Source organism: Scardinius erythrophthalmus (assembly GCF_964197995.2).
Source record: "Scardinius erythrophthalmus genome assembly, chromosome: 8".
Lineage (NCBI taxonomy): Eukaryota > Metazoa > Chordata > Actinopteri > Cypriniformes > Leuciscidae > Scardinius > Scardinius erythrophthalmus.
In genome coordinates, this window is record NC_138228.1 from 8,356,211 (window position 1) to 8,370,698 (window position 14,488).

Genomic DNA, 14,488 nt, shown 5'->3' on the forward strand with positions numbered 1-14,488 from the left:
AGTATTGGGTGTTAACTTACATAATGTAATGATATATGAAAAGAAAACTTACATATATTTTATTTCTATATAAACCTCTATATATTCAAAGGTTCAAATGTTCACTTTACCTTGATGCGATTTTGTAGGCAAGTGTATTATTTTTATTATGTACACAAATGGACCATGGTGAACATATTTACACAGGTTTTCATCCCTGTTTGAATATAAAACCCAGTTGAATTAAAAAAAAAGCCCAGTGCAAACGTTACTCCCGCTCGTCATCGGCAGCTTTCAGTTGCCAGGCGACAAGAATAATTCCTCCGTAGGCTAGACCGGTCCGAGCGCTTCAGATGCACCCTTTGATATGGGACGCAGCTGTAGTTAGCAACGATTTGTTAATATTGTGACAATAGGCCTACATTTTGTTACTTTAATTTTCAGAACTACATACTTCGTTAAGTATTCATGTACAAATGTGAAGTAACCTACTGAAGTACTTTTTTCCCCTCACAGGACAGCTACACTAAAATTATGTTCTTTTACAATATGATGCATTGTTTTACATTAAACTACACAAAAGTATATAGTTTAAATGTAACAACCTTGAAAATATTCAGAAGTAAAATATATGCATGCAGTAGCCACCAAATATAAATGCAAAACCATCATCCCTGCAGAACACATACCTTTAGTTTTACTCTTGATACATTAGAGTATGCAAGATAATTTTGCCTAACTAAGGTTTGAAATATATGACTAGTAGTTTTTCCCCAATGCAGTATTAGTACAGTAGTTATGAAAAGTACTTTTTTCATTAATATGCTCTTTCTGAAAAAACCTCAGTGACATGGCAGCCGTCGATTGAGTCAGCCCTGCAAACCTGTTGGTAGACAACTTAGTAGATAGTGTAAATATGCACTCAAACACTCACCAGCAGGAGGCCATCCCAGGGTCTCTGTTGTGGAGCTCATCACCACCAGGGTCTCCCTGCTCAGCTGAATAAAAGTCTACATCATTTGTTCTTATTTTATGTACTGTACATGTTTTTTGTTGATTTTGATATGTTTAACGTATGTTGGAAAAAGTACTTTTATGTAGCAAAAAAAACAAATGATTTTCATTTACCAATTTTATATATATATATATATATATATATATATATATATATATATATATATATATATATATATATAAAGATATAGAAGAATTTGTTTCATGTAGAAATTATGACTGTCATTACAAAAATCAACAATGTCCAGAACAATTCATTCTCTTATTTACACATTTAAAGTTACATAAAAATAAATAATGTACAGATCTTTTCTTTCCTTTTAAAAAATAAAAGTGAAAAAAGTTAAACAAGAATATGTAGAAAAAAAATTGTTTTCAATCATTCTCTCAAGAAGAGAAAACAGTCTGTCCATCCTCTCCCTTCTTTCTTGTGCTCTCCTCGCCTCTGCCTCCCTCTTTAGTTGCATGTCTTCTCTGATCAAGTCCAAAAACTCGTCCTCTCTGTCTCTACATTTAAATGTGTATTTGCTGTCCACCACCGAACTCTAGTGTCGGCCGCCTTTAAAAAATAAAATAAAAAAATGCTGTTGTCACTGGCGCGCAATGACTTATGGGGTAGGATAGGGTAGGATAGGCTGCTAAGGATCCTTTTATGTATCCTTCCTTTCACAGGGAAAAGATGGGTGCATTTGGCGTCGCTTTTGAATCAGGGTAGCCTTCGTCGCGCCACGATGACGCAATCGGCCTTCGAATACGGCCTTCGAAGGATGCAGTTTTTGAATTGGGACAGCCTTCATCGCGCTGCGGTGACGCAATCGGCCTTCAAATGCGACCTTCGAAGGATGCAGTTTTTGAATTGGGACATCCTTCGTCGCGCCGCTGTGATGCAATCAGCCTTTAAATGCGGCCAATCGGCCTTCAAATACGGCCTTCGGAGGATGCAGCCTTCACATTGGGTCACAGCTTCAAACTCAGGTCGGCCGAAGCACAACATTGTACATCAGCAAGCTGACCACTAGGCCATTGGCACCATGAAGTTGGTGTCAGTTTTGTAAATGTTATATCCTCATTTTTTAAGAAACATGGGGGGAACAGAATCCGACAGCAAACCATCCAGCTGTCAGAATCCGTTCTCCCACCCACCCACCCCCAAGATGTTTATGTAGTGGCTTAAATGATGCTGATTCTATTCTCTGTGGGGGTGGAGCTTTACCAAAGTCAGTTTAAAGCAAAGTGGGAAAGGGAAAGGGAAAGAGAAAGAGAGGGGGACGGGATCAGAAAAGGTCCACAAGCCTGGACTTGATCTCGGGTTGGCCAAATCACAACATTGTTGTACATCAGCAAGCTGACCACTAGGCACCATGAAGCTGTTGTCAGTTTTGTAAATGCTAGATCCTCGATTTTTAAGAAACATGGCTGGAATCCGATGACAAACCATCCAGCTGTCGGAATCCGTTCTCCCACCCACATGAGAGATTTTTATGTAGTGGCTTAAAAGATGCTGATTCTATTCTGTGTGGGTATGGAGCAGAACCAGCATCAGTTTGAAAAATATTAGAACATAATTGTGTAAGAAACATGGGGGGAACAGAATCCGACAGAAAAAATTTCAGCTGTCAGAATCCATTCCCCCAAACATATGATGAGAGATTTTGATGTAGTGGCTTAAACGATGCTGATTTCTATTCTGTGTGGGTATGGAGCTTAACCAGCATCAGTTAGATAAATATTAAAACATAATTGTGTAAGAAACCTAAGGGGGAACAGAATCCGACAAAAAAAACTTCAGCTGTCAGAATCCGTTCCCCCACCCCCATGACCGTCTTTATGTAGTGGCTTAAAAGATGCTGATTCTATTGTGTGTGTGTGTGTGGATGGAGATTAACCAGTATAAGTTTAAAGATTTATTTTTTGGCGTTATTGCCTTATATCATGATAGGACAGGTAAGCAAAGTGGGAGAGAGAAAGAGAGGGGGACGGAATCAGGAAAAGTCCACGAGCCAGGACTCGAGCTTGGCTCGCCCAAAGCACAACAGGGCCATACTATATGGCCTCTTTTTCCTACCCATGTTCATGTCCATATTTTCCTCTTTTTAGGGGATTAGGAACCATGGAAACTAATAATCACAGGGAACTCAGAGCAAAGCAGAATATGGAAAACAGAACCATACCACAATTAAACTAATCAGACATAGAAATACACGTTACAATAGAGAGTAAAATGGACTTTTACCCTTTGTGTTTTTGCAAGCACTTTGTTTTTTGGGAAGATTGAGATGTGAGCAAAGCTGTGGTTTTGATTTAGAGAAGTGTGAGGAGTCAACATAGCCCCAACATAACCCCTGTTCTTCAGCAATCATAGCTCAGATTCATTATTTTCCAGACAAGAAAATTTTATTATGGATCTAAGATTGGGCTTCAATTCCACATCTAACAACACTGCTGTGGGTTCAGAACAGATTGCTCCTGCTGTAGTTCTGGGTTTGTGCTGTTTGGTGGGTTTGCCAAGCAATATTGCAGTAATCATCAGCATTGCTCGTGAGTGGAACAAAAACTTTAGCTTTCCCTTAAGCCTAATGCTAAACCTTGCTGTCTCTGATGCTTTGCCCCTTTGCTTGGCTCCTGTCGTGCTGTGTGGAATACTGTTTGGATGGAAACTTGGCCTTTGGTCTTGTAGGATCCTGTTCTTCTTGGGTCACTGGAGTCTGTATGTTGGTGTCCTGACGGTCACCTCCATGAGTGTGCACCGCTATCACAATGTCATCAAGTCAAGGGTCACTAACAGGAAGCTACTGCACAGACTGGAAAGACGACACAGACGCCTTCATCTGACTGGCATCTGGATACTAGCCTTTGTTTTTGCCCTACCAATATTTTTCACTCAAGGACTCAAACACAAGGATGGATTGCAAAGATGTCAGAGGACAATGGAGTCACGGCCTATAGTAGTGGCTGTTTTGCTTCTTGAGACCCTGTTTGGGTTCGTCATTCCATTTTTGATCATGTTAACATGTTATCTCTGGTTGCACAAAGGCTTGAGCCAAAAAGCCAAGAGCTCCAGTCTAACTCAAGCTCGACAGGACCAGAAACCCAGAAATCAGGGGGCAAACGTGAAGACTTACAAGAAGAGACTTGTGGTCAGCATCGTTGTGGCTTTCTTTCTGTTTTGGACTCCTGTTCACATCATCAATGTGATTGATATAGTTACTACTCTGACTAAAACATCTCATCCAGATGTTTATGCCCGACTTAAGTCCTTCCGTAGAGTTTATGGTGATACAAGCAAGACTCTGGCTTTGCTAAACTGCTGTCTGGATCCTTTTCTCTATGTTTTCTTTTCAAGGAATGTCATAAAGTGTAGTAATAGAACCCCCATTGTTTTTCAGTCTGTAGAAAGATGTAGAACATTTATAAAAACAACCCTGTTATGAATTTTTGTAGCTGCAGTATTATTATATTATATTATTTTAATTAACAAATAGTATAGATAATCTCTACCATGCACAATTAACTAGTTTATGATTATGCACCCTGATTCCTTCCTCTCTCTTTACAGTAATAAAAATCATTTAATTGCTGCTATAGTGTCTTATAAATGCTGTTTCTCTATGATACTGAAAGGCATGTAGTTATTGTGTCTCTGTACACACTGTACATCCTTGCTTCATAATAACCCTGACGCTAAATGCTCTAACTCAGAACTTCAGCTGAACAATGAAACTATTTTCTTTAAAACTGCTGTACAGCCAAAATGAACTCTGTTTGCAAAACTGAATCATTTTCCTGTTATCAGTGTAAAGCTGTTTTGAAACAATCTGTATTTTATAAAGCAATATATAAATGAAAGTTACGTGACTTGACAGAAACAATAAAGGAAACATGCATGGTGGTTTAACCTTGTTAAGTTCCACAGAAGAGTACCGGACATGTGGTTGAATGGTCAGCTTGCACTGTCAGTGTACATCTGTATTAGGTGAATAACTGTTTGAATTAAAAATGTACAGATGTACATTTGTAAATACACTTGTATCACCAAAAACACGATTAACAGCAAGATAGACTGGAATTTATTTTTTTAATGAAAATATATTAAACATATATTTCCAGTTATGCAATTTACAGTAACATATATGTCAATATCATTTGAATCCTTGAACACAGATTTGAAAACAGAATAACAGTACAACATACATCAGGTCACCGTTTGGCTTAAATGCTTCTTTTTTCTTTATTTTTTATCAACTGGATAAGGATTTTGACTATATGCACAACAACATGTTGCAGTACTTAAAAAGTTTAATAAGTTTCATTAAACTACTTTTTCTGACATATTCTTAAATTTAGAATACAACCAACAGGGAGCTAGAAGACAAGGCGAGGGAGGTTGAGGCAGGTGGTTCAGGTCTCCATTCAGAAACAGATGCACTGGAGGAAGCTGGTTTTGGATATAGTACACCTGTGCACTGCACGCCTCAGTCTGTGTTGGATGTGATGCGATATCTGAGATCTCAGAGACAGAATGAAATCAGCAACTCTCGGGACGTTGTTGCCACGATGCACCTGTCCAGCAGGAAGTGGCACTACAGTCGAGGTCAAAAGAGGCTGAAGGACTGAATATTGACTCTTCTCTTGAACATAATCAGATCTCAAACAATATCATGATAAGGTTTCAAACTTCCCTAAAACATGCCAGAGGTACAGCCATGAGCAGGCATTCGTGGAGCTTACAGGCATGAAATTGTCAGAAAATGATCCTGATTTTTCACTACGCTTGTTTTCTAAAGTTGTCCAAATTGGATGGTGTGTTCTCCACTGCTTTTGTCACTTTGCATTGGTACATCTGGGTCATCTGAACTCTCACAGTAAATAAGGAGAATGGCTGCGTTTAACTTTAGATATACAGTCGCAAACTTCCCTATAAGCACTTCCCCTCTGAGGAATCCCCGCCGCCATTTTGAAGTACGTTCAACTTCGTCAAGTGGACGAGGGAAGATTATTTGGACAGACACTCGCCTCCTCGATTTTGACTGAGGGAGCGAGTCTACTCAATATGTTCACTTCAGGAAGATCCATAGACCACAATGCAACATGATTGTGATGTCACTGCACATCACGCTTAATTTACCCCCATCCAACACATTGGAGTTTTGACATTGACCGCATAATACTTGTAGCTAACTTCAGCTGACTGTTTGTTACACAGTTTATTGTATTATAATTTTTGTTTGTGTAATTCTTTAATATTTTCTCCAACAGCCCAAGCATACATACAGGCCTATAGAATGGTCTGAAAAACAAACTGTAATTAATAAATCAGCTCCATAGCGGATTCCAGTGATCAAGGGCTTATGGCGTTTCATTTAAACACATTGCAAGGGTTCCGCCAGTAGTGGGCACTTGTGCAACGTAAGCAATGACGTGCATCCGAGTGAACAAGATGGAGGGAAGATAGCGAGGGAAGGGCCTAAAAAAATGGACTTAAACGCAGCCCGTCTGTCAATCGGCTCACTCCCAGCATGCTTTGCGTTCACACTGTCCCAGCCTCTTTGAACAACAGCAAGAGGATAAACACTAAACACCAATTTTGCTTCCAACAGGCACAATTCATTAAAAAAAAATCTGAGCTTTGATGGAAATGGTTGTACTTCTACATACACGTTTAAAATTTTAAACACCTTTAGTCAGCATCTCATAATAATAATAATAATGATGACAATTATAATAATCAGAGCAATAATTACAGTTTAGCCATAATAATAATTAATGTCTTAAATCTACTCTTTAGATATGTTCCATCTCTTTCTCCTCCATTGTTCAAAAAGTTTCTCAAATGTCTGTGTTCGTCCCATTACATTGTCCCCGACATACAGCAACTTAAATATTTACAATGATTCATTTACAACCAATGGCTCTGCCCATTAAACATTTTGTCCTTTTTGGAGATAAAAAGCTCATGGCACAGGGTACGTTTGTCCAGTGAGTTTAAAAGAGGCTCTGTGGCCCGTTCACCCCTTGACTCACATGGCCAGTAGCTGATTGAGTGCCATGCGGAACTGCTGTGTGCAGCCCGCGAGCTCCCGCACCCTCTCGGTCATGTCTCTGGCGGACCCTGGCGAGGGGTACTGCAGGGCTGCGGTCTTGGTGCTCACCACAATGTCTTTGAGCTTGTCGCAGAGCGTGTTGCTGTGCTGGGCCACCCTGTTGCGCACCTCGGGAGACTTGGCTTGCCTGGAGAGCGTGTCTCCGATAAAGACGAGCTTGTGAGCGCTGAGGATGACGAATTTGCTGTGGGCAACAAAGATTTTGGGCGGCTGGTTGTTGTTGATGGAGGAGTAGAACGCGTCGATGGCGTTGGTGAGCGTGGTAATGTTGGCCTCGCACTGCTCCATGTAAAAGAGCAGCAGCTGCCGGTCGCCCATGCACAGCTTACTGCGCGGCGTCTGAGGGTACTGAGAGGGCGGAGTCCAGCCTGAAATGTCATTGTTGATTGGTCGAGAGACTTCCTGCTCCAGCCGCTCAAACTGCTTCAGCTGTTGTGGGTTAGGGACACGAGTGAATAATATTGCATTTAACAGATGAACAATAAAGAACATTGTACATATATAAATAAATAGATGAATAATAAAATGTTTATTTATATAAAATGTAATATTTGTAAGTGTAGGTATAAGTAATGACATCTGTATAGTTAAAGGGATAATTTACCCAAAAATCATTTACTCACCTTCAAGTTGTTTCAAAACTGTATGAATTTCTTTCCTTTGCTGAACACAAAAGAAGATATTTTTAAGAATGTCGGTAACCAAACAGTTGATGTACCCCATTGACTTTCAATATATATATATATATATATATATATATATATATATATATATTTTTTTTTTTTTTCATACTATGGAAGTCAATGGGGCCCATTAACTGTTTGGTTACTTATATTCTTCAATATATCTTCTTTTGTGTTCAGCAGAAGATGAAATTCATCCAGGTGTGGAACAACTTGAGGGTGAGTAAATTATGTATATGTTAAATTATGTATATGTCATATAATAAAAAAAAGTGTATAATGTAGTTGTTATGTGATATAAGAGGGCTCTTTCAACTCTTTCAATTATTGTTTGATCATTTATTTTTGTAAAATATACAGTATACTTATGTATGGAAATAAATGTATATACAAAAAATACAGTTTCTAAAATTCAAACAATGCTAATGTTAAAAAGCTGAAGCTCAGCTAAATGTTTCAAAGGCCCAACAAGTGGCTTTGTAAGCATTAGGTATGTAAATAAATGTGGTAACGCTTTACAATAAGGTTCATTAGTTAACATTTGTTAATGTATTAACTAACATGAACTAACCATGAGCAATACATTTGTTACTGTATTTGTTAATCTTTGTTAACGTTAGTTGATAAAAATACAGCTTTTCATTATTTGTTCGTGTTAGTTCACAATGCATTAAAGGAGAACTCCGGTCAATTTTAACATTGAGCTAATTTTTTTGTAAATTTGGAGTGCTGTCAATACAGAGAACAACGACAAAAATCGGTGTTGCCTACACCGTGTTATCCTCTTTTTAAAATTTGCACCCTGTTGCCTTCAATGGGGCAAGTTTTAAACCTGCTTTTAGCCTCTTAACATCCTTGATGTGTCATTACTAGTGCACAGGTCATGTGAGTGATTCCTTCAGAGTGATCACGGGTGAATCTGACTGCAGTAGATGTGAAAGATATTAATAAAAATGATGTTATTTCAGCCAGCGCACATACCTGTATTTTCTTCCTGTTTTCGGTCGAAGTCCATAGTAATCGATTTTCGAGTTCACGCGCGTGATCATAGGTAACTAAACCTATGCGCCCGAACTCGACAATCGATTACTATGGACTTCGACCGAAAACAGGATGTAAATACACTTATGTGCGCTGGCTGAATAAACATCATATTTATTCATATCTTTCACATCTACTGCAGTCAGATTCACCCGTGATCACTCTGAAGGAATCACTCACATTGGCTGTGCACTTGTAATGACACATCAAGGATGTTAAGAGGCTAAAAGCAGGTTTAAAACTTGCCCCATTGAAGTCAACAGGGTGCAAATTTTAAAAAGAGGATAACACGGTGTAGGCAACACCGATTTTTGTCGTTGTTCTCTGTACTGACAGCACTCCAAATGTACAAAAAAATTAACTCAATGTTAAAATTGACCGGAGTTCTCCTTTAACTAATGTTAACAAGATTTTAATAAAGTATTTTTAAATGCTGAAATGAACATGAACAAATATTAATAAATGCTGTATAAGTCCAGTTCATTATTAGTTCATGCTAACTAATGTAGTTAACTAATGAACCTTATTGTAAAGTGTTACCATAAATGTCTTCAATACTATAGCAACTATAGTCTCATACCTGTTGTTGTTCCAGCACAGTCTTATTGTGTTTGATGCTCCCTTTTTCCATCAGCTGTCTTTGGTTCTTTTCAAACTCTTCTTTACCCTGTAATAGAAGGTTAAAATACATTTTTTATGAATAAATAATTTACTGTCTATGAATAGATGGGTGAAATACGGTTTGTAATGGATGTTCAAAAATGTGTCAACTTGATTTGATTAAAAAGAACAAGATCATGTTAAATTATTTGTGCATAACCAAATTCATATTCATAAGATAAGCCTTTGCTATTACATGAAGTCACAACCGGCATGCAAATGTTCCCACCATTCTTTAAAAAACAACAAAAGTGCATGTGCATCCCATCCATCCATTCTTTGACTGCAAACAATGTGCCCTGAAAAGTTTCCATTCAATCCATTGGGTGGCAGTAAAACATCACAGTGAAACTCAGCCATTTTCAGTTGTGGACATTACAGAAGTCATATGTGCCCTCTCTGATTATTCAGCCAAGTGCATTTTCAAATGCGACTTGCAAAAAAAAACATATAAACTGTATTTATATCGTTGACAGTTAAATTGCACAATTATTGTAGGTAAAAAAAAAAAAAAATGTAGCAGAAATGAGCCAATATGGTCCGTCCAGTTAAGTCACAGCTTTCACATACTATTTTTGCAATATATTAAATAAAAAAATATATAAAATATTACAGTTGTACATTGTTTTTAAAATACTAAATTATCATACAGTTTATAATAAAAAATATAATTTGCATGACATCTGAAAGATGAAAAGATATCTGTGTGACTTAATCTTATCTGCACAGTTTCAGCAAAACTTTTGACAGAACACACAGCAGACGCATAACAGCTGGTGCTAAAAAAAGATGTATGTGGGCTTTGAGGAAAAGCAGTTCTGCACATGCAATCACAGTGATTGATGAGAAGGTCTGAGGCTAGACACAGTGGGGATTACAGGTACAGCCCACATAGGGTCGACACGCAGATCAATGATCATATTGCTGACTGAGAACATACACCTGGATCTTGTTCTCAAAAGAAAACAAATTAACATTTTGTGATGATTGCATTTTTAGTACCTGTAAATGGACATAATCGTAGTCCTCCATCCAACCTTCCTCTGTCGTCTCGTGCGGCCTGTCTGGAGTCTCTTCCTCAGCTGAGAATTTGGGAGGGGAGGGTAACGGGCGGGACTGGATGTTGCCCCGTTCAGGTGTGCCTGACTGATAGGCTGAGATGTTGTTGTTGTTGGTCAGCATGTCTGGAGTATGGGGAACGGGTGGTAATGGTAGCTGCTGTTGTTTGTTTGTCCGTTTGAAGAGCAAAGAGGCATTACCATGGAGAAACGATGCTAACTGCTTAGTGTCATCGGGCACACCGCGGGCACACATGACCAGCCGGTCTAGGTCGTCCCCACCGGTGCCTGTAGATGGTGCCATCAAGGCTGCGGGGGACCAGCCCAGAGAGTCCAGTGCCTGACTGTACCTCACCAGACCTTGGAAGGCCTCTTCCATCTTCTGCACCTGCTTGCCAAGCTTGGTCTGCAGCGTGCGGTCAGTGGCCTGGGTGGCGTTGGCCACGGCACCTCTAGCGAACTCCAGCAGGTCCCGGACAGCCACGCGAATGCGGTCCACGGCCTGTCGGATAGCAGGGAGGTTGGACTCCATCAGAGTGGGGCTGCGCCAGTTCCCACTGATGAATGACATTAGGAGGGACACGGAGCTCTCTACGGCCTGTTGATGACGGGTCAGTCGCTCCATGGCCTGGTCCAGATCCAAGAGCAGCAGGCGACCCGGCCCAGAAGATTCACGCACCGGCACCATGTCCAGAGAGGACGTGGAGTGGTTACTTCGAGTGCTTCCCGTGCTGGACGCTGATAGGCGTTTGAAGCTGACCGTTAGCTCCTCTGTGGCTGCTGCGTCACGCACCACCTGAGGAGGCACATCGTAGATGTAGTCGCCCGATTCTTCAACTGACGGCCGCTCGCGGGGGAAGTCATACACATCTGCAGGGTGGTGGTCCTGTAAGCCACTCTTCCGCAGGCTGGCAGGGATGTCATAGATCTCCTGGCCCTCAGGCTGCCGTTTCGCTACTAGCTGAGGTGGAGGAACATCATACACGTCCTCTGGTATGGGAGGCTCGGGACCGCCAGGGATCTGAGACATAAAGGCCTGGTTCTGATTCTCTAGGCTCTTCATCTTGGCAAAGTGAGGAGGAACGTCGTACGTTTCCTCCCTGATTGGACCATCTGGAACATCTTTGCTGACAGATGGAGGAATGTCATATACCTGTAAAGAGGAATAATGTGTTTACCAAAACTAGCCTGGTATAATCTTAACCAAACTCATTAGGGATGTACCGATATTAACATTCTGATACTGTTGATAATTAGTCAATCATTTTAAATGTTACAAGTGAATTTAGGCACCACAACAGTACAGTATAAAAATTAATGTGTTTTTTTTTTTGCTAAATATTACATTTAACTTATTAAAGCCACAGTATAGAATTTTTCTCCACTAGGGGTCGCTAACCTCTTTACAATAACAAAGGCGTAGTTTGATGACACAACATTTGCTAAGAATTATGGATGTTGTCGTCAACGTCAAGCCGACCAATCTAATAACGTTTATGGATGACTGAATACATCGATGCTTTTATCATGACTGTGATATGAAGCAGTTCAGGATTGCTAAGAGACAGCAATCAGCTCCACACGCGACGCGAGCTCCCACGGATATAAAAGGAATATGGACATTTCATTCTACCGAACTACACGCAGAATTACAACACACAGGTCAGTTTATTAGACAAATTAAAATTGTGAGGTAACGCAGCGCTGTTTCACTTGGTCTAACATTACACTAGCACACTAAACTGCATTTGAATGTGTTGAAATTTATGTGTTAGTTTGTTTGTATGAGACAGGGACAACGCGGATATGACGCCATTGACTGCGACATAACGGAAATAAAGACACGGTCCGTGTCTTCGAATTAAAATATTAATTTCTCTGGATTTAGAAGTTAATTGGAACTGTCGGGATAATGTAAATACACAACTTTAAAAATATATAACATAGATATAGTGTTTTTTTATATTTTTAAAGCAAAAAAAATACATATTGTGCCTTTAAACGATTAGTGTTTTTAAAGATCAAGTGCAAGTACGCATAAGATGATAGAAAGGGTTATCTAAATGTAAAAATAGCGGAAAGGAGCATAAACAATTAAATATCCAATATATGTCCAAAATCTACCTTTAATATTTCTAAAATTGGTCAATAACCCAAATGGTAACGAGATGGCTAGAACTAATTTAAGTTATACACAGCATTTGCTAAATAAATACTTGTTTGAAGGGGCTCCAAGTGCTTTTTTTTTATTTTGGAACAGTTTGCATTAAATATTCCTCTAAGCTAACCCGATCAGAGATTCTTTCTGCTTGTGAATTAATTTACACTCTAGTTTTTACTTTCAATGGGTTAGCTGAGATGTCAGTAGTGGGCAGAGTTTTGGAGGGGCAACATGTGTTTGAAGTGAGTGGAAAATTAATTTGCTAAGTCTGACTAAAGCTAGCAACATGACTGAAATTGCTTACAGAGACTAATCCAAATGTATTCTGTAATTTTTTTGTTTGTTTTTTGTTTCAGGGAATTCAGATCTCACCTTACGAAAAAGAAGTTTATTCAAGTGTGCTATTATTATACTACTTTTAAACTAAAAAATAAGAAAGTATACTTTCAGTCAGTCTACTTTTTATGTACTTCTCAGAAATATACTTTATACACTTGACTTATACTGACAGAAAAGTAGAAAAGTATATTTGGCTTATTTGGAAAAGTATCTTTTGAGCGAAATATACTTAAAAGTATAATTAAGTATTCTAAGTATACTTGGCTTGGTAGTTGTGTTAACTCTTTTGATTGAGTAAACTATTAAATACTTTTTTTTTTACATAGTTTTACATACTGTCTTATAAACTTACATTATTTGAAAATATTGATTTATAAAGAAAACAGATATGTTCCTAATTCTGAGTATCTGAATTTCTGTGTAGTCATCGGAATTTACTTCAAATCTACTTAACTTTGGACTATTTTGACTATTTTCGGTCTCTGCTGAACAAAAGTGGGCGTTTTTAAATTTGTGGGTGTTTTCAAACTGGTGGGTGTATATAAATCATGCAATGAAAATGATGGCCTACACCCAACCCCACCCCTAAACCCTACCCACACTGTGACGTGAGCAAATCAGAGAACACGGTCAAAAACGCCCCTCTGTTTATGGCCTCACCCACTGATCTGGTAACTCCTATTACTGTCCTGCAGAGACCTATACTTGGAATTTTCAGGCTATCCATGTTTTCACTGTTATACAGTAAGGGGCGCTATTACACATCTTCTAATACAGAATCTCCTGATCAAAACACAGGTGAAAAAGAAGCAGAAACAAGTGATTTTACACGTTTACACGTGGTCATAAAACATTAATCAGTATACAAGTTAAAAACTGCCTAACGTTACCAAATGAAATGTCGAACCCATGGAGAGGAAACGACAGTGAAGCTTTGGGGTGTTGAGGGACTCGATCTACTCCATCTATGTTTTGATCATCGTTCTGAATCCGATGAGGTCGTAGTCTTTGACAAAAATGCTATTTTCTCTGCTTTTTGTTTAAAATGTAGCACTTTTTTTTATGGAACTTACCCACATTCAAGTGTTGATAAAAAAGGATGCATGAAGCTAGAATAAAATGTTTTTTAAAATGGAAAGAGTTAAAGTACAGTTAAAGGTATATTTCAAATATAAATTTTTATACCTAAATATCAACATAATAGTGTACTTAAAGTGCAAAAATAATATATAAATAGTAAACTATAAGTACGATGTTAAGTTTGCTTAAAGAAAACTTACAAGTATGCCTGCAGTATAAAACTACTAAACTAGTTTACAGAGTCTACTTCAAAGTGTACTTTCATAAACTAAAGTATTTGACTACTCAAAGTTTACTATTGTTAGACTTTACAGTATGCTTAAAAGTATACTTTTATTCACTAAAAGTAGGCTAATTTAGTTCTAAGTAGTT

General features: G+C 38.7%; 2 protein-coding genes across 4 annotated transcripts in view; one reads left to right on the forward strand and one right to left on the reverse strand.

Moving 5' to 3' along the window:
• Nucleotides 1-3,392: 3,392 nt before the first annotated feature.
• On the forward strand, nucleotides 3,393-5,607 carry LOC308694930 (leukotriene B4 receptor 1-like; the record flags this gene model as incomplete). Its single annotated transcript, XM_081372743.1, has 2 exons — nucleotides 3,393-4,130; nucleotides 5,338-5,607. 2 exons carry the CDS (start codon nucleotides 3,393-3,395, stop codon nucleotides 5,605-5,607), a joined length of 1,008 nt encoding a protein of 335 aa, XP_081228869.1.
• The window catches only part of bcar1 (BCAR1 scaffold protein, Cas family member), a 93,721-nt gene continuing 84,272 nt past the window's right edge, over nucleotides 5,040-14,488 (reverse strand). For all 3 annotated transcript variants that reach the window (XM_081373060.1, XM_081373058.1, XM_081373059.1), the window contains 3 exons: nucleotides 10,481-11,689; nucleotides 9,399-9,485; nucleotides 5,040-7,523 (listed from right to left, as the gene is read on the reverse strand). In XM_081373060.1, the coding sequence (XP_081229186.1) occupies nucleotides 7,011-7,523; nucleotides 9,399-9,485; nucleotides 10,481-11,689 (1,809 nt within the window). In that variant the 3' untranslated portion in view covers nucleotides 5,040-7,010. The remainder of the gene's footprint in view (nucleotides 7,524-9,398; nucleotides 9,486-10,480; nucleotides 11,690-14,488) is intronic.